Source organism: Pelophylax lessonae (assembly GCF_965119305.1).
Source record: "Pelophylax lessonae genome assembly, chromosome: 4".
Lineage (NCBI taxonomy): Eukaryota > Metazoa > Chordata > Amphibia > Anura > Ranidae > Pelophylax > Pelophylax lessonae.
Genome location: NC_138771.1, coordinates 138,298,271 through 138,317,394, shown reverse-complemented (window position 1 = coordinate 138,317,394; position 19,124 = coordinate 138,298,271). Strand labels below are relative to the sequence as shown.

The following is a 19,124-nucleotide window of genomic DNA, read 5'->3' as shown; positions in this document are numbered from 1 at the left end:
CACAGAAGCACATAGGAACAAATGGGATTTTTTCAGAATACCAAAAGGTAGGAATCTGCAACAAAGGTTGTTATAATCCTTACAATATACATGGATCACCCAGAGGGGAATGTTTTTTTCTCAACAAAAGTGGAGTTACCCTTTAAAGAGGAGGAGGGGAGGAGGCAAACAAGCAGAATTTCCCCATTTGAGGGAAGTTCTGCTTTAATTTTGAGTTAAAGGGTTACTCAAATTTTGTGGGTGAAAAAAATAGCAAACAAAGAAAAAAATAACATAGCGTATACAATTGCAACACAAGTCATATTGTAATTGAATGTTATTAAAAATCACCTTTCCTTTTCAATCTACAGCTCTGTAATTTTCTGTAAAATGCAATGCAATATGGCTACCTGGAGCTGTTCTGTACACAGAATGTGTACTGACCACACCCCAGAAACATCATTTCCTGCTTGTGTGATTGGCTCACCAATTTTCCCAGAAGTCTGCCTAAGATACAAGTCAGATTTCAGGCATCCCCTGCAACAAAAAATTTTGGTGAGATACTCCCAACAGGAACTCGTCTAAAGGGATGCAGGCCCTGCAGCTCTCCTCACTTGCAGGTGCACAGCTGATTGATAATTATGAAACCACTCCCATTTGACTCACTTTCTCACATGGACACAGACAAACACACAGGGATTTCTTCAGAATAACAAAAGTTAGGAATCTGCAACATAGTGTGTTAAAATCCTTGTAATGTACATGGATTACCTAGAAGGGAATGTTTTTTTTTTCTCAACAAAAGTGGAGTTACGCTTTAAGCACATAAAAGCGAATGATCCAGCTATCCCAAGAAGGTCACACACCTTTTCACATTTAATAAACAGCCATACACATAGCAAAAAAAATATTAAATCATAAAAAATAAATTCCAACACCTAAAGTTAGTGCATTTCACCCATTTTTATTAATGGATACATTTATATGTTGGAACTGTAGCTGCAATTCAGTGACGTGCACTGGGGAAAAACTGTAAGCCTCAAAGTCACACAAAGCTTTGCTTGTTCGGTGCACTAAATCTCATCCTAATTCCACTGTGTCTCTTTTATCCTTCCATACAATCGCTCACAAAGAGGCACAGATTTCAACAACTTGGGAAATGTCACTGATTGGCCAATTCACAGAGAAAGGTCGGATTTGCATCAAAAAGAGCCTTACAACTCATTGAAATTCCTCACATGTCCAAAACAGGGAGAGAAAAAGAAGTCTAAAGGAATTGAAACACATTTTATACATCCGCCACTTTCCCCTGTACTGACACCTGTTCACTAAACTGGCTCATACTTAAAGAAATACAAATGATCAGTAAGCTGCAGAAGAATGATCTACAAGCCTAAAGAATTACAGTGAAGACCTCAGATTTTTATTACAGGTAAAAATGGCTTTTGGTATAAAAATAACTTAGCTGAGGCTTTGTACGTGTAATATTACAATAAGCAGTTTAAGAGCCACATTTATTGAAAGTAATACCGGTACTTCTCACAGTTTTATTTACCTAAACGTATATTTATTTAGAATATATATATATACTATATATATATATATATATATATATAAACACACACACATATATATATATATATATATATATATATATATATATATATATATAATATTTATTTATTTATTTATTTATTATATTATATTTATTTATACTGCAAATTCTGAACAGGGATCCCTATACTATGTTAAATTTCTTTCAATATCAAGTACACTCCCATGTTTGCTTTTCCACCCTGCACCTGAGTCGATATACAGTATATGTGTAATTGTTCCTAGTACTAACCTTTATTAAAACTTCTTTACTTATTAAATATTCTGGATTATGATAAAATCAACTGCTACTGGTTTTCCAATTAAATATTCCTCAACAGTTTTCTCTCCTTTTTCAGGCCCCTCCGTGATTGTTGCAGATTTTGCAGGACATTCATTAATTGCCAAAACACACAGATGCCTGATAAGTGACCTGGATATTTCATCAGTCTGATTTTTTATTTTGGATCCCATACTTGTTCACCGAAGAACATTTGGAAGATAGATTTGGAAACTGTAAGTACTATTCTAGGGACTCTTAATGGTGGATAGATAATTACAATATTACTGGTGTCTTTAAGATAGTTGCGTATAGCAACTTATATTATGATGATCATAGGCTGCTTTCTATGTTAGTGCAACTCGCTCCCTATAGTGTGTGTTTTAATGAATGAACACCTATGTGCATTGGAAAATATGTAAATGCTTCAAGTTTCCATGTGTTGTTACATGGTATGTGATGTCTGTAGGCAGCTGGGGCTAAAGTCTATGGCAAGAAAACCTTATTAATAAGCATGATGAATACATCGAGAGCCTGCAAAAGCATACATGAACAAAATTAGTGATTCATGCAATTTCCAAAAAATCACGACCTCACATAATCCGATTATTGAAAAAAATAAAAACAAACAGAAAAAAAAAAGTATTGAATCTTGATGGGTTCGATTTTTTTTTTTGAGTATGGATTGTACTTGTATTATCAAAGTTTATAGTTAACTGAACATATTGGAAGTGAACTGCTAGGGATGATCTTTATGATATCTACTGTAAAATATAATGACTAGGTGGCTAAAGGTGTGATTGCCATCATCCCTAATAGACCATAAATAACATATTGAGTCCTCCAGGTGGGGAATTTTTTAGGCAATCCAAACAAATTTATATAAAAATAGAAATTTTATTTATGAAATATATCTTGGAAAATTGTTGTTTGTCTTTTTTCCAATATATATTTTATAAATAAAATTTCTATTTTTATATAAATTTGTTTGGATTTCTTAAAAAAATCCCCCACCTTGAGGATTCAATATGTTCTTAACGATGTCTACTGTATCTTGAGATGTACCTAGAGAATAGTAACAGACAACAATGCTGTACTATGAAATCAGAAGAGGAATGCAAGAGAATGGTTGTGTTTGGGGTTAGTTTTGAGTAGTTTTAATGTGCGGAAGCTGAATTCCTTTTACACATGGTACAATACTCCAGATTCTGTCTATATCTCTCTATTTATTAAATCATTTTTTTTTCTCTCTGTAGAATCCTTGTGTTTAATTCCACCCGTTCCTTTAAAACAGTATGCAATTATATTTGTTAGAAAGGGCACTGGGCTGGGTGCATATGTGCCAGGAATGTTTTAAATTGCTATACAACTTTGTTACCCTGTGTAACTCTTAAAGTGTGCAACAATGTCACACTGCTATCAGTGCATCCCTTGTTTTTAAATAAATAAATCTATCCTGATTTCTCCTCCTCTCCACATCCCCCATCCTCCCCCACCGCCGTCTCTCATCTGCTGCAGGGGGTACCCTCCTGTGCAGGTTCCCCTTCCTTCTGCTGCCTGGCACCCCTGTGTATTCCCCTGCTCCCCCCTTCAAAGGGCTTCCGTCTTTCCCTTCACTCCTGACGGCTGCTGCGAGGTTCATTTAAAGACAGAGAGCAGGGAAAGGGGTCAGTAAATTTGTCATTTATCACCCCCTTCTTTATTTGAATGAACACAGTGAGTGATCAGTACTGATCACTCACTGTGTTCATTCATAGCTGAAGAAAAGTAAACAGTGTACTACGCTTTGGTTGTTAATGAACAGGGAAACTGTGTAGATGTGCAGAGCTCTTTCTGTTCATTCGTTCTGTAGGCTGCAGACATTGAGATTGAGGACTATGTCCTCAATCACATTCTCTGTCTTAAAAGTGAAACATCAGGGGTCTGTTTAGACCCCAGATACGTCATCTAAGCTTCCCAACTGGGTTGTTAAAAAAATTTTGAAAAAAAAAATAAAATAAAATTGGTAAAAACAATATAAAAATACAATTGTAAAACATAATAAAAAAAATAAAATACTGACACCATCTACTGTTCTACTGATACCGTACACTGCCCCACTGATACCGTTCACTGCCCTGCTGACATTGTCCACTGTTCTCCTAAAACTATTCTCTGCCCTACTGAGACCAACTTCTTCCCTTCTGACCCCGACTACTACTCTTCTGATACCATCTGCTACCACACCCACACCATCCACTGCCCTACTGACACCAACCTCTGCCCTACTGATACTGTCCATTGCGCTACTGACACCATCCACTGCCATTCTGACACTGTTCACACATCGTCCACTGCCCTGGTAACACTGTCCACTGTTCTACTGACTGACACTGTCCACTTTTAGGGTAGGCCTAATTATTTTTTTACAGTAATAGTTGTTTTATTGTAGTTTTCCTTACTATTTAGTCAGGCCTTGCTAGTTAATTTCTTTTTTTTTTTTTAAAGGGTGCTTAACCCCCCCCCCTGTCTCATCTTTGTTCTCTTTCATGTTGTTCAGGTAGACCTCCACCTCTCATAGGTTGCCTACCTCTGGTGCTTGCAGTAGTGGGCAGCCTCTGTACTTTTATAGAAGAACCAGTGAATACCAGTGGCCCCTACGGGGTTAGCGCTACACTTAGTTAGCATGTTGCATGTTCCGAATAAAGCTGACCCAATAGGCTTATAAGAAAAATATCACTATAACAATATTGTGCATCTTCTGCTGTCAACTTTATAGGTAATCTCAGTAGGTGTCTACTGTATTATTCCTTTCAATTTTGCTTTTGCACCAACCCAAAGGGGAATACAATTTAACAAATTTTCCTGAAGTGATTGTGGAATAAAATGATAAAACATTTTTTTTTTGATTGTTTCATTCCTTTTTCAGATAAAGCGCTGGATAATTGGTTTTACAGTGACAATTATAAACTGAGTTTAAAGTCCATGGACATTCCCACTATCTCTGAACCACCACCCAGAGTCCACAATGTTAAATCTAAAGGTAAAAAAACATGCAGGATGGTTTTTAATGTAGTGCTATTTTACCTTTTGTCTCTTAATGTAATTTTGGCTCATTTCAGAAGAATTTTGTTAACCAGAAACCAAATTTTTGTTGACAGGCTAGTATACTAAATAGTGGGAGAACAAACATTTTCCCCTCTAGAAGTTGTAGATAGCAGGACAAGACAGTGAATAGGGCAGGATTTATATTATATACCCTGATAGTCTATTTTTATTTTCTTGCTCCTATAACTTATTTTCAGCATTTGCACTTACTTGTAATGCAGTATATTACCGAGTAACAAGATCCAGTCATATTAGTTCACAATGTATTATCTTTAGCACATTTATGAACATATTAGGAGCAGTTTGGAAAGAAGTAGCTTAAGCTATCTGTGAATGTAAGGATTATGGGAGGAAACAAGGAACCAAGAATAGACCCACTCAAAGAACATACAAACTCTATGCAGATATTTTCAAAGGGGATTTAGACCCAGTGCTCCCAGACAAGCATGGACATTAGGTGGAGAGTAATTATCTATCCAAAGAAGTACCAGCACAATCCCCTATAAATTGAAAACCAAAAATAAACCAAGTCTCATAGGTTGGACCCTGTAGATGAAGAGAATGGGGATGTTAATGTGCCCAAAGACTAACAGTTAGACAAAATACAAATTATAAAACTGTACATTGTATTAAAGACACAATAGTAAAAACAACATATAAGAATACAATATCTAAAAGGTGTATTACAGCACATCCTACAATGCAATGGATCGACGCGTTTCACCCACACTTAGGGCTTCTGCAGGATCCCAATGTGTAGCAGGCTTTCTCAAAAAGTATATATACACCCTTAATAAAAAAATACCAGACTGTAATTTGTCGTTATGCCTATAATGGTGTACTCAACAGTGTGCAAAGCATATATGCAGGAAAAGGGAGCTCACAGGCCCCCAAACAAAGTAAGTGCAATTCAACCATAAGTGCATGGACCACAAGACTCAATAAAACATATAGCTGCCAAATATCATTTGTGATTTAAAGCTAGATGTTCAATCAGGAGAAAATATTCATATCATTATAGGCAGGAGTCACATCGTGCAGCGTTCATACTGACAGCAGGCTGGCCGAGAGTCAGCTCCCAAGCATGCTAGACAAGCATGCTAGATAGTTAGCCACCATGCTATTATTATACAAACAAAATACAAAAAATCCGCACTAGATATGTATAAATACAAACAAACATACATGATAAATGGTGGACAGCTGCTAGGCCAATAGAGAAAACACCCCAAACAATCAATATATACATAGTGCAGCGCTATCCAACAATGGTAAAAGAAGTGTAACACAAAATGAATGTGACAATAAATTCTAATTCATCCAATAAAAGTTCATGGAAGCTCAGAAATAAAACAGAAAAAAACACATGGAAATTAGGAATATGTTCCAGTGTCCCAGAAAAGCGAATTCCACAAAAGGGAAAACCACAGATGAAAGCACGCATAGGAGAGCCAGCTTCTCCAGATGCTTCGTGTGCAGCACCAGCAACAGTGCCATCTTAAGAGCATGAAAGGGCCCTGGGCAATGCAGTGCACTGGGGCCCTGCCTACACAATGCCCCACGAGAAAAAAAATGCAAATTATTGATAAGGCGATATTTATTGGTACAGCAGTGCCAGGCTAATGACAACTTCCAAGTTCGCTGACTGGATCTGGTGGACACACACACGGATGGGAGTCAGACTCGACTGTCCTGCGTGTGCCTGTTCCCTTGGAGGCAGGCAGGCATTCCTGCAGTTGTGGGCTCCCCCTCCACGACCCAAGTGGCCTGACAGCAGCACAGGGCCAACAGGCGCTTGCCATCTGCTAAGTTCGGTGGCGGGGATGCACAGAGAAATCTGAACTAATGCTTGGCTGAGGCTGGATCACTGCCCATTCGGTAAGATGGCCCTGACCAGCAACATAGAAGATGGCAGCTTACCAGAATGTGTTGGCTTCCAAATGAATGAAAAAGCCAAATGCACTGTGGGGAGAAAACCTTCCCAAACACAACCATGCAGATACTGGAAATCCTGGCGTACTTCAAATCAGAGTCTAGTTCCCGATGTAAACATAATAAATATAAAAGATAATAGCGTGATTCTGTACTAATGTTTTGAAGCTACTTTGTTGCTCCACTCTAGCAGTTAACATTGTTCTTGGCCTTGGCTGTGGAGGATGGCTGGAAAGTAAAGCTGGATACACACTATACAACGTTGTTGTTAGATTTCCTTTAGATTTACCTTCAACTATGTAGTGCAGGGGCCTGCCTGATTGCATACCAATTGAAAGTGTTTAGATTTGATCTCATATTATATGGTTTTAGTAAGTCTAAAGAAAAAAATCTAAAGACAATTGTATAGTGTGTGACACAGAAAGTTATCATCCCGCAACATTTCTGGCAGGATCAACAGTACATATGGCAAATTGAAATGATTATATCTGCTGTAGAGGATGGCTGGAAAGTAAGGCTTAGAATGTTCCTTTGATAAAATTAGGTCTTGTAGCTTGAAAACATCAGTACAGAATCACGCTATGATCTTTTATATTTAATATGCATACATCAGGAACTAGACTCTGATTTGAAGTACGCCAGGATTGCCAGTATCTGCATGGTTGTGTTTGGGAAGGCTTTCTCCCTACAGCGCATTTGGCTTTTCCATTCATTTGGAAGCCAACACATTCTGGTAAGCTGTCATCTTCTATGTTGCTGGTGCTGCACATGAAGGACCTGGAGAAGCTGGCTCTCCTATGCGTGCTTTTATCTGTGGTTTTCCCTTTTGTGGAATTTGCTTTTCTGGGACACTGGAACCTAATTTTCATGCGTTCGTTTCTATTTTGTTTCTGAACTTCGATGAACTTTTATTTGATGAACTGGAATTTATTGTCACATGTTTTTGTGTCACACTTCTATCACCATTGTTTGATAGTGCTGCATTATGTGTATGCCATGGTAATTTTATTATTATTATACAGGATTTATATAGCACCAACAGTTTTAGCAGTGCTTTATAACATGAGGACAGATAGCACAGTTACAAAACAATTTAATACTGTATGACAAATCATTGTTCTGCACAGCTCCATATACCTCAACTTATTTTGAAAATAATACAGAATAAAGTAAAAAAATATACTGTATATAAATAAATAAATAATGAAAGAATAGCTAATCTTCAATTTAAAGCGAATATTCACTCTCTATATGATGTTGCCTCCTCCTGCCCCTCCGCCATGCAAAATGTGCCAATTGGGCTTTTTATTTATTTATTTATTTATTTTTTTAAATAAGAAACCTCCCCAAATTACATTACCAGAATAAGAGAAGAATAACTTGGTACACTATAGTAATGCACAGCTGAGCAGGTAGATTTCCTGTATGGATTTCAAGGCTCACTTAGGCTCACTCACTCGCACTTACTGCTTCCTCTTAAGATTTACACATGTGCACAGCAATAATACGACTGATGTTGTTTGTTCAGCATTCAATAATATTGATTCACCAGCACACTCAGAAGTTGTAAAATAATAAAGCCCAACACTGAATTAAATAAATATGACTGGGATTCACTTGCCGTAGACAAGATGACTGTCAGATGAGGGGCAAGCTAGTATAACCAAGTAATCATTTATGCATACAGTACTCCAAAGTACAGTATCGATGATTTGCATTGCATTGATACAAGTCTTTAAATGGTGATTGCTGTATTATTGGGAGAAAACTTCCACTTCCAGCCCAGGCCTATTCTGACACTTCTCTCCTACATCATCATTTTTTTGCTAGAAAATTACTCAGAACCCCAAAACATTATATATATATATATATATATATATATATATTAGCAGAGCCCCTAGGGAATAAAATGGCGGTTGTTGCAATTTTTTTTTATGTCACACGGTATTTGTGCAGCAATTTTTCTAAACATGATTTTTTTGGAAAAAAAAAAAACTTTCATGAATTAAAAAAAAAAACACCAAAGGTAGCCCAATGTTTTGTATAATGTGAAAGATGATGTTAAGTCAAGTAAATAGATACCTAACTTGTCACGCTTTAAAGTTTCACACAAGTTTGGAATGGGTCAAATTTCAGTACTTAACAAACTTCATAGGCTACGCTTTAAAAAGTTTTACAGGTTACTAGTTTGGAGGTACAGAGAAGGTCTTATGCTAGAATTATTGCTCTCGCTCTAGTGTTCATGGCAATGCCTTACATGTGTGATTTGAACGCCGTTTACATATGCGGGAACAACCTACGTATGCATTCGCTTCTGCATGCGAGCACACAGGGACAGGGGTGCTCTCATTTTCTTTCTTATTGTGTTTTTTAATTTTCTTTTTTATTTTTACACTTTGCCATTAAATTTGTTTGTAAACAATAAAAAAAATTGTAAACATCCCTTGTAAAAGGAATAGGGCATAACAGGTCCTCTATATAGAAAGATCAGGGGACTATAAGTCCGCAGATCTCTCCTCTATATGTTGGAAAATAGATTAAAAAAAAAAAAAGAAAGACAGAAAAATGATCTCAGGCTTTACATCTGCCATCGCCGGAAGTGATTTCAGGATGTTGCTCGCAGTTTTTGAGAGTCAAAGAGGTGGCCGGGGACCATCTGGTCCACGGTCAGCTCTATGGTAAACAGCCCCAGCCAGCCAATTCATTCTGGGGCTCACCGATTGCATGGGTAAGCTAGGAGAAGGACCAGAGGGTGGTGGGAGGGGTCAGATATCTGCACGTCAACTTAAGGACATCATATGACATCCACCTAAGGTTAAGTGGTTCTCTAAAGAGGACACAGGGCCACACAATGAATTTAGATGATAAGTTACATAGTTACATAGTTACATAGTTACATAGTAGGTGAGGTTGAATAAAGACAATAGTCCATCCAGTTCAACCTGTGTAGGCATGTGTGGCTGTAATCATCTCCCATACCCCTGAATGTTCTGATCCTTGAGATGTAAGTCTAAGAGTCTTTTGAAAGCCACCATACTACCCGCAGAAACCACCACTTGTGGTAGAGAATTCCACAATCTTGTTGCCCTAACAGTAAAGAACCCCCCGCGTTGCCTGAGGTTAAAACGCTTCTCCTCTAATCGCATTGTATGCCCTCGAGTCCTCATGCAATCCCTTCGAATGAACAGCTTTTTTTCTAAGCTGGGATCCCCATTAAGATATTTATAAATTGCTATCATGTCCCCCCTCAGACGTCTCTTCTCCAGGGAGAATAAATCGAGCGATTGTAGACGCTCTTCATAGTCAAGGTCCTCCAATCCCCTAATTAGTTTAGTTGCCCTTCTCTGGACTCTCTCCAGCTCCAACACATCCCTCCTGAGGACTGGCGACCAGAACTGGACGGAATACTCCAGATGCGGTCGGACCAGAGTTTTATAAAGTGGAAGGATTATAGTCTTATCTCTGGAATGCATCCCTTTCTTTATGCATGCTAATATTCTGTTGGCTTTGGAAGCTGCCGCTTGACATTGCATGCTGTTTCCTAATCTATCATCAACCAATACTCCCAGATCCTTCTCCATTTTTGATTCCCCCAAGGGCTCCCCTCCTAACGTGTATTGTGATTTTATGTTTTTAGTCCCCAAGTGCAAAACCTTACACTTCTCCACGTTAAACCTCATTTGCCATGTCGTTGCCCACTCTGTTATTTTGTCCAGGTCATTCTGCAGGATATCTGCTTCATGTTGTGAAGTTATTGCCCTGCCCAATTTTGTGTCATCTGCAAAAACTGATATCGAACTACTGATCCCGACCTCAATGTTGTTTATGAATAAATTGAACAAGGTTGGTCCCAGGACTGAGCCTTGGGGGACCCCGCTTACCACCTCAGACCAGTCTGAGTATGCGCTGTTTATTACTACCCTTTGGACCCGCCTTTTTAGCCAGTTCCGTATCCAAGAGCAAACCCTGCTATCGATACCTGCAGACCTTATTTTATAAATTAAGCGCTTGTGGGGAACTGTATCAAACGCCTTAGCGAAATCTAAGTACACCACATCTACTGGTCTGCCCCTATCTAGCTCACAGCTCACCTCCTCGTAGAATGTAAGGAGATTGGTTTGACAAGAACGCCCATTTGTAAACCCGTGCTGATTACTGCTGATGATGTTGTTGTCCTTAGCAAACTCTACAATATAGTCCCTTATCATCCCCTCCAGAAGTTTACATACTACTGATGTCAAACTGACAGGCCTATAATTTCCCGGGATATGCCTCTGGCCCTTTTTGAATATTGGAATCACGTTAGCTTTCTTCCAATCCCCTGGTACATCTCCTGTCCTAATACTGTCAGCAAAGATCAGGAACAGTGGTCTCGATATAACTTTACTGAGTTCCTTGAGTACTCTCGGATGTATGCCATCCGGTCCTGGTGATTTGTTTGTGTTAAGTTTATCCAGCCTTTCCCTGATTTCCCCCTCTGTTAGCCATGGTGGCAAGTCCTGTTTATTACTACTAACCATACAGTCATGGTCAGTGTACCCCTCCTTTTCCTGTGTAAAGACTGACGAGAAAAAAGCATTTAGCACGGTTGCTTTTTCAGTGTCCTCTGTAACCATCCTCCCATCATTGTTAATTATGTGTGCAATATGCTCTGCCTTAGTTTTTTTGCTGTTGATATATTTAAAGAATTTCTTTGGGTTTTTTTTACTATCCTCCGCTATTTGTCTCTCAAAGTTGATTTTAGCCATCTTGATTTCTTGTTTACTTTTCTTATTAGCCTCCTTGTATTGCTCGAAAGCCGATACTGTGCCCTCTGATTTATACTTCTTGAAGGCCAATTTTTTCCCCCTAATAAGTTTTATGACGCTACAGTTTAGCTACAGTTTTAAGTGGTTCAATCTTAAACAGCGTAAGGGGTTATTGACTGTTAGATCAGTAAAGATGTGGAACTCCCTTCCACAGTAAGTGGTATCAGCTGGGAGTGTAGATAAATTCAAAAAACATTTAGATGTACACAATGTACAGGGATATGGAAAATGGTAGTGACATAAACACACACACTCAGGTTGAACTAGATGGGCTGAGGTCTTTTTTTCAACTTTGCCAACAATGCAACTATGTATCTATGTGTGCAGACATTTAGGCCCCATTCACACTTGTGAGACCTATCATGCGACTTTGGACCCCAAAGTTTCACCCCATGTTTCTCTAAGATAACCGTTCATATCTGTGCGACTTCAAGTTGAAGACTTCAAAGTACGGTAGTTCTTGCACTTCTTCTGTCAATCACACAACCTGCTGCCACCACTGACCTGAAAAGATAAAAAAAACTCTGGCCCCGGCGAAGGCTCCCATCACCTGCCAGCTCCTCCGTGTGACATCACTTAAATAACTAAGCGGCGGGGCCACCCGGTGATGTCCCTGGGTGGTACTGCCCCCTTGTGATGTCACTGACCCAGCATGACCTCGGTCGATGATGCAATGATTGACAATGGTTCTACACCGGGGGACCTTTTTTAATTTTTTATTTTTTAATAAAGGTCTTGTCAAAAACCTTTGTTGTGTTTTGTTGTGCCCTTTTTTTTTTTTCTTTTTTTTTTTAATGCCGGCATTTTTTTTACATTCAGCTGTCAGTGGGGAAACCCGCTGACAGCTAATGAGACAGCTTCCTGGCCTGCTTCTTCACAACCGCATAGAATTCGAATTGGTCGATCAATTTTCGACCAATGCAAATTCAAATTGTTCTGAAAATTTGAAATTCGTTAGAGAATAAAGAAACCAAACAAAACTAAACAATTTTTTCTGTTCTTCACATGTCTGAAAACTTTGTAGAGCACAAGCAAAGCGATCACATTGGTCAAAGCCAATGTCGTAACAAAGTTGCACGGATCCAAAGTCGCATCAAAATTGCATTAACGCTGCATCAAGTTGCAGGGTAAAGTCACAATGGAAATCGCATGATTTTTAAGTTGCACAAGTGTGAATGGACTCCTAAAGCGGAGTTCCACCCGTTTTTGTGCTTATAAAAAGTCAGCAGCTACAAAAAGTATAGTTGCTGACTTTTAATAATCACACACTCACCTGTCCCATGGTCCAGCAATGCTGGAGTGTGGGCACCCAGCTGTGACAGCTTGCAGCTTCACAGCCAGGTGGGTAGTGCACGAGTTGCACTGTGCGTCCTGAGTGGATGGACAATCTTCTGGGACTTGTGACGTGTCCCAAAAGATTGTAGGGAGGGAGGGAGGGAGAGAAGAGAACTTGCACTCGAGTCGCCTAGGCGGCCCGAGCGATAGTGGGAGCGGGTACCTGTCAAATCTAGGTATCTGCTCCCCCCACAAAAAAATGACATGCCAAATGTGGCATGTCAGGGGGTCAGGAGCACTTAAAGCAGAAGTTCAATTTTTTGAGTGGAACTCGACTTTAAGGGAAGTGACAGACAAAAAAGGGAACTGGCCAAGAGACCTCTGCTGGTAATCACAAGCTTTGAGTGAACCTAATATAAATCAGTATGGCACATGTCAGCATTGGCATCAGTATAACCTCTTGAGTGAGATACAGCATTGTTGTATTAAAAAGAAGCATATGCATATAGACTGAGCAGACATGGCTTTCCCCATGTACACATATTGTTACACAGAAATAAGGGGTTTGTTTCTTTGTAATGTCTTTTTATTGTAGCATCCTCCTAGACAGGTGCTAGGTAAAGGCAACTAATGCTCCTGCTGCTTACCAGGGTAGCCTGATCTTTAGTTTGGCCTGCTCTCTGTGCTCAGTGTGTATTCATCTGGTCTGAGGGAGTGTCCCCACTGTGTCCAATAGGGAGGCCTGTTGGACAGTGGAGGAAGCCTGGCCAATGATACACAAGCTTTTGTAACTGTCCCAGTGGGTTGGCACCTGGAGAGGTGCATGATGGGATTGGTGATAAAAGCGGGGAGCGCATGAGGCAGGGTGTCTTTTGGTGGGAGCAAAGTCCCAGGAGGAGGGGGATGGCTGTCTCTCCTCCTGCAGAGTGAGGAAGGTGGTCCAGGCGGTCGGCCTAGGGACCAGGAGTGGAGCTGGGCTGCAGAAGATGCAGGGTGCTGACCAGTGGAGCTGTTGGGCAGAGGACTTTGGGAAAAACAGTATCGTGAGTACTAAAGAACCTGCCTAGGGGTCTGCTTAAAAGAGGGGACCACTCCAGAGAGGTCAGGGGATCAAGGAGCCAGCTCACTCAGAGTGTTACAGTAAAGGGGGTACTGTGTAGTGTAACCTGAAGATTAGGAACAAAGGGGGTGCCAGGAAGGGCCCTGAGGTTTTTCAGCAGTACAGTTCAGTTACTTCAGAGTACAGATTACTTCAGAGCACAGATTACTTCAGAGCGCAGATTACTTCAGAGCACAGATTACTTCAGAGTACAGATTACCTCAGAGAATTCCTTCAGTTCTGCGTCACAGCTCGTGACAAACTGACACCAGTGGCCTAGCCATGACTAGCTCAATTTCAGTGTTGCTCAGCGTTAACCAGCGTTAACCAGCATTTATTCAAGGCATCCCTGCCTATTGTGCATAGTTCTATTCAGTTGGAGTATCCCACTCATCCCTTCTTCTATCCAAGTTCCTAATAAAACATAAAAACCAAAGAAACTGGACTGATTCTTGTCTGAAGTAAAAACACTTGGAGAAATACCAGATTGTTCTACTGTTGCTAATTGTAACCCAGGGGAACCCGTAATCAGCAGCTCCCTTGGGAGTAGTGCCACAGTATGATAGGTACAAAGCCAAATATGTTACACAATCTTCACAAACAGATATTTTTAGAATAATAATAATATCTATTATTAATACAAAAAATATGTTATTTGTCTTTACAGAGATATTGTGGACAACTGTTGCTGATGGGACGGTTGAGCTGCGAATTGACCCGTCCTGTCCACAGCCTCCTGTGACTGTGCATCAGATGTTTATGGAATGTGTTGATAAATATGGTGATTTGAAAGCCCTTTCAAGTAAAAAGAATGGTGTCTGGGAGCATATAAGCTTTTTGGAGTATTATAAACTCTGTCGACAAGCTGCCAAAGGCTTCTTAAAGGTGAGGTTATTATTTAATCATCTCCCACTGAACCATATTTACCAAGAAAGTACTGGTGGTGTCAATTCTTAAATTATTAAAGTACAGAAAAACAGTTTCCTTACAGTATATAAAGAACTGATTAGTAATCTATGATGTGTGCGCACTTTATACGGGAACTGTGTTCTGCCTCCTGTGTACATGGATCATTGTGATTGTACTACAGCTGTTAATAGAAGACATCAATGTACTCCCTGACTACAGATGGATGTTCACCTCTGAGAAGCTGAATTGTTCCATTCCTGATGGCCATAGTCCACTCTGAGGCCTGGTTCACACCTATGCATTTTTTAGTGTGTTTTAAGTTTTGCAGAAACACACTACAGTGGTTTCTCATGGGTCACATTCACATCTGTGCATTTTCTGGAAAGGGCCAGGGAAATATTTTTCTAGTTTTTGGTTCCATAGACTTTAATGGATCAAAAATGTGTATTGAGAAACGCAAAATGCACCTGGAGTATGTAAACTGCAACCTGCAAAGGTATGAACCAGACCTAAGAACATACAGTGGGGAAAATAAGTATTTGATCCCCTTCAGATTTTGTAAGTTTGCCCACTTACAAAGAAATAAAGGGTCTATAATTTTTATTATATGTTACATAGTTACATAGTAGGTGAGGTTGAATAAAGACAATAGTCCATCCAGTTCAACCTGTGTAGGTGTGTGTGGCTGTACTCATCTCACATACCCCTGAATGTTCTGATCCTTGAGATGTAAGTCTAAGAGTCTTTTGAAAGCCACCATACTACCCGCAGAAACCACCTCTTGTGGTAGAGAATTCCACAATCTTGTAGCCCTAACAGCAAAGAACCCCCCATGTTGCCTGTGGTTAAAACGCTTCTCCTCTAATCGCATTGTATGCCCTCGAGTCCTCATGCAATCCCTTCGAATGAACACCTTTTTTCTAAGCTGGGATCCCCATTAAGATATTTATAAATTGCTATCATGTCCCCCCTCAGACGTCTCTTCTCCAGGGAGAATAAATCGAGCGATTGTAGACGCTCTTCATAGTCAAGGTCCTCCAATCCCCTAATTAGTTTAGTTGCCCTTCTCTGGACTCTCTCCAGCTCCAACACATCCCTCCTGAGGACTGGCGACCAGAACTGGACAGAATACTCCAGATGCGGTCGGACCAGAGTTTTATAAAGTGGAAGGATTATAGTCTTATCTCTGGAATACATCCCTTTCTTTATGCATGCTAATATTCTGCTGGCTTTGGCAGCTGCCGCTTGACATTGCATGCTGTTGCCTAATCTATCATCAACCCAGACTCCCAGATCCTTCTCCATTTTTGATTCCCCCAAGGGTTCCCCTCCTAACGTGTATTGTGTTTTTATGTTTTTAGTCCCCAAGTGCAAAACCTTACACTTCTCCACGTTAAACCTCATTTGCCATGTCGTTGCCCACTCTGTAATTTTGTCCAGGTCATTCCGTAGGATATCTGCTTCATGCTGTGCAGTTATTGCCCTGGCCAATTTTGTGTCATCTGCAAAAACTGATAACGCACTACTGATCCCGTCCTTAATGCTGTTTATGAATAAATTGAACAAGGTTGGTCCCAGGACTGAGCCCTGGGGCACCCCGCTTACAACCTCAGACCAGTCTGAGTATGCGCTGTTTATTACCACCCTTTGGACACGCCCTTTAAGCCAATTCCGTATCCAAGAGCAAACTCTGCTGTCGATACCTGCAGACCTTATTTTATAAATTAAGCGCTTGTGGGGAACTGTATCAAACGCCTTAGCGAAATCCAAGTACACCACATCCACTGGTCTCCCCCTATCTAGCTCACAGCTTACCTCCTCGTAGAATGCTAAGAGATTGGTTTGACAAGAACGCCCATTTGTAAACCCGTGCTGATTACTGCTGATGATGTTGTTGTCTTTAGCAAACTCTACGATATAGTCCCTTATCATCCCCTCCAGAAGTTTACATACTATTGATGTCAAACTGACAGGCCTATAATTTCCCGGGATATGCCTCTGGCCCTTTTTGAATATCGGAATCACGTTAGCTTTCTTCCAATCCCCTGGTACATCTCCTGTCCTAATACTGTCAGCAAAGATCAGGAACAGTGGTCTGGATATAACCTTACTGAGTTCCTTGAGTACTCTCGGATGTACGCCATCCGGGCCTGGTGATTTGTTTGTGTTAAGTTTATCCAGCCTTTCCCTGATTTCACCCTCTGTTAGCCATAGTGGCAAGTCCTGTGTATTACTACTAACCATACAGTCATGGTCAGTGTACCCCTCCGTTTCCTGTGTAAAGACTGACGAGAAAAAAGCATTCAGCACGGTTGCTTTTTCAGTGTCCTCTGTAACCATCCCCCCATCATCGCTAATTATGTGTGCAATATGCTCTGCCCTAGTTTTTTTGCTGTTGATATATTTAAAGAATTTCTTTGGGTTTTTTTTTACTATCCTCCGCTATTTGTCTCTCAAAGTTGATTTTAGCCATTTTGATTTCGTGTTTACATTTCTTATTTGCCTCCTTGTATTGCTCGAAAGCCAATACAGTGCCCTCTGATTTATATTTCTTGAAGGCCAATTTTTTTCCCCTAATAGGTTTTTTAACGCTACGGTTTAGCCAGCCAGGTTTGGCTTTGTCTCTTCTAAATTTATTTCCCATAGGAATGCACTGCAAGATGCCTTTGCCTAATATGTTCCTAAAGCATTCCCATTTTTCCTCTGTGGTCAGGGATCCCAGGGTTTGGTCCCAGTTTACCCTTTCCATCAATGAGTACAATTTCGGAAAGTTTGCCCTTCTGAAGTTTAGGGTTCTTATGTTCCCCACTTGCCTTGTTATATTGTTATTTATACTAAATGTGATCATCCTGTGATCGCTAGAGCCCAAGTTGTCCTGAACTACTACCTCCGAGATTATGTCTGGGTCATTAGTGATCAATAGATCCAGGACTGCATTTTCTCTAGTCGGAGAATCCACCAACTGTGACATGTAATTATCCAGTAAGGTTTCTGTGAATAGGCGGGCCTTCTGTGAGTGTGCAGTCCCCTCATCCCAGTCAATGTCGGGATAATTGAAGTCCCCCAATATGATGACTGATCCCAAGTTTGCCACTTTACCCATTAGTGCTAAGGATTCCAGCTCTACCTCCTCCCCTTGGTTAGGTGGCCTATAGCAAACCCCCACAATTACTTTCCCCTTTTCTCCTTCCCTATGGAGTTCAACCCACACAGATTCTAACTCCATACTCATCCCTTCCGTAATGTCACTCCTTTCTATCACCTTTATATTGTTCTTGACATAGAGACATACCCCTCCCCCTCTTTTTCCTACCCTGTCCTTCCGGTACACCGAATACCCTTGGATATTGGCCAGCCAGTCATGTGAGGGGTCGAACCAAGTCTCTGTTATTCCCACAAGGTCTATGTCCTCCTCATGTACTAATATTTCCAACTCATCCATTTTATTAGCTAGGCTCCTGGCATTAGCATATACCCCTCTTAGTTTTACGGAAGTTGAGCGCAATTGGTGGTTATGTTTATTCCTGTTTGGTCTGAGGTTTTCCCGCACAGACCTACCGATTGACGTTGTGGACCTACTGTCGCTGCTGACCCTACAACTGCCTTCAGTCCTCTGCTCCCTCCTGACTGAATATACTTCTGAGCCCTCCCCCCGTCTCCTAGTTTAAAAGCCCCTCCAACTTGGTGGCCATCTTTCTCCCCAAAAGAGCTGTACCGTCCCCATTAAGGTGCAGCCCATCCTTACTAAAGAGCCGGTAGCCGACTGAGAAGTCAGCCCAGTTCTCCAGGAACCCAAACCCCTCCTTCCTACACCAATTCCTCAGCCACTTGTTAACTTCCCTAATCTCCTTCTGCCTCTCCTGTGTGGCTCGAGGTACAGGCAGTATTTCAGAGAAAACCACCTTGGAGGTCCTTTTCCTCAATCTATTACCTAAGTCCCTGAAATCGTTCTTTAGGATCCTCCACCTACCTTTAACTTTGTCATTAGTGCCCACATGCACCATGACCGCTGGGTCATCCCCAGCCCCCCACATCAATCTGTCTGCCAGATCTGCGATGTGCCGAACTCGGGCGCCCGGTAAACAACATACTGTTCGGTTCACAAGATCTTTTTTACAGATTGCCCTCTGTGTCCTCTTGATAATTGAGTCCCCAACTACCA

The 19,124-nt window shown here is 40.6% G+C and overlaps 1 protein-coding gene across 2 annotated transcripts in view; it reads left to right on the top strand.

Moving 5' to 3' along the window:
• The first annotated feature begins 1,234 nt into the window (after positions 1 to 1,234).
• The window catches only part of ACSBG1 (acyl-CoA synthetase bubblegum family member 1), a 109,536-nt gene continuing 91,646 nt past the window's right edge, over positions 1,235 to 19,124 (top strand). Inside the window, exons 1-4 of one of the 2 annotated variants that reach the window (XM_082253084.1) lie at positions 1,235 to 1,385; positions 1,914 to 2,088; positions 4,761 to 4,874; positions 14,721 to 14,938. In XM_082253084.1, coding sequence (XP_082109210.1) covers positions 4,817 to 4,874; positions 14,721 to 14,938 — 276 coding nt within the window. In that variant the 5' untranslated portion in view covers positions 1,235 to 1,385; positions 1,914 to 2,088; positions 4,761 to 4,816. The remainder of the gene's footprint in view (positions 1,386 to 1,913; positions 2,089 to 4,760; positions 4,875 to 14,720; positions 14,939 to 19,124) is intronic. The other variant, XM_082253083.1, reaches the window with a different exon arrangement.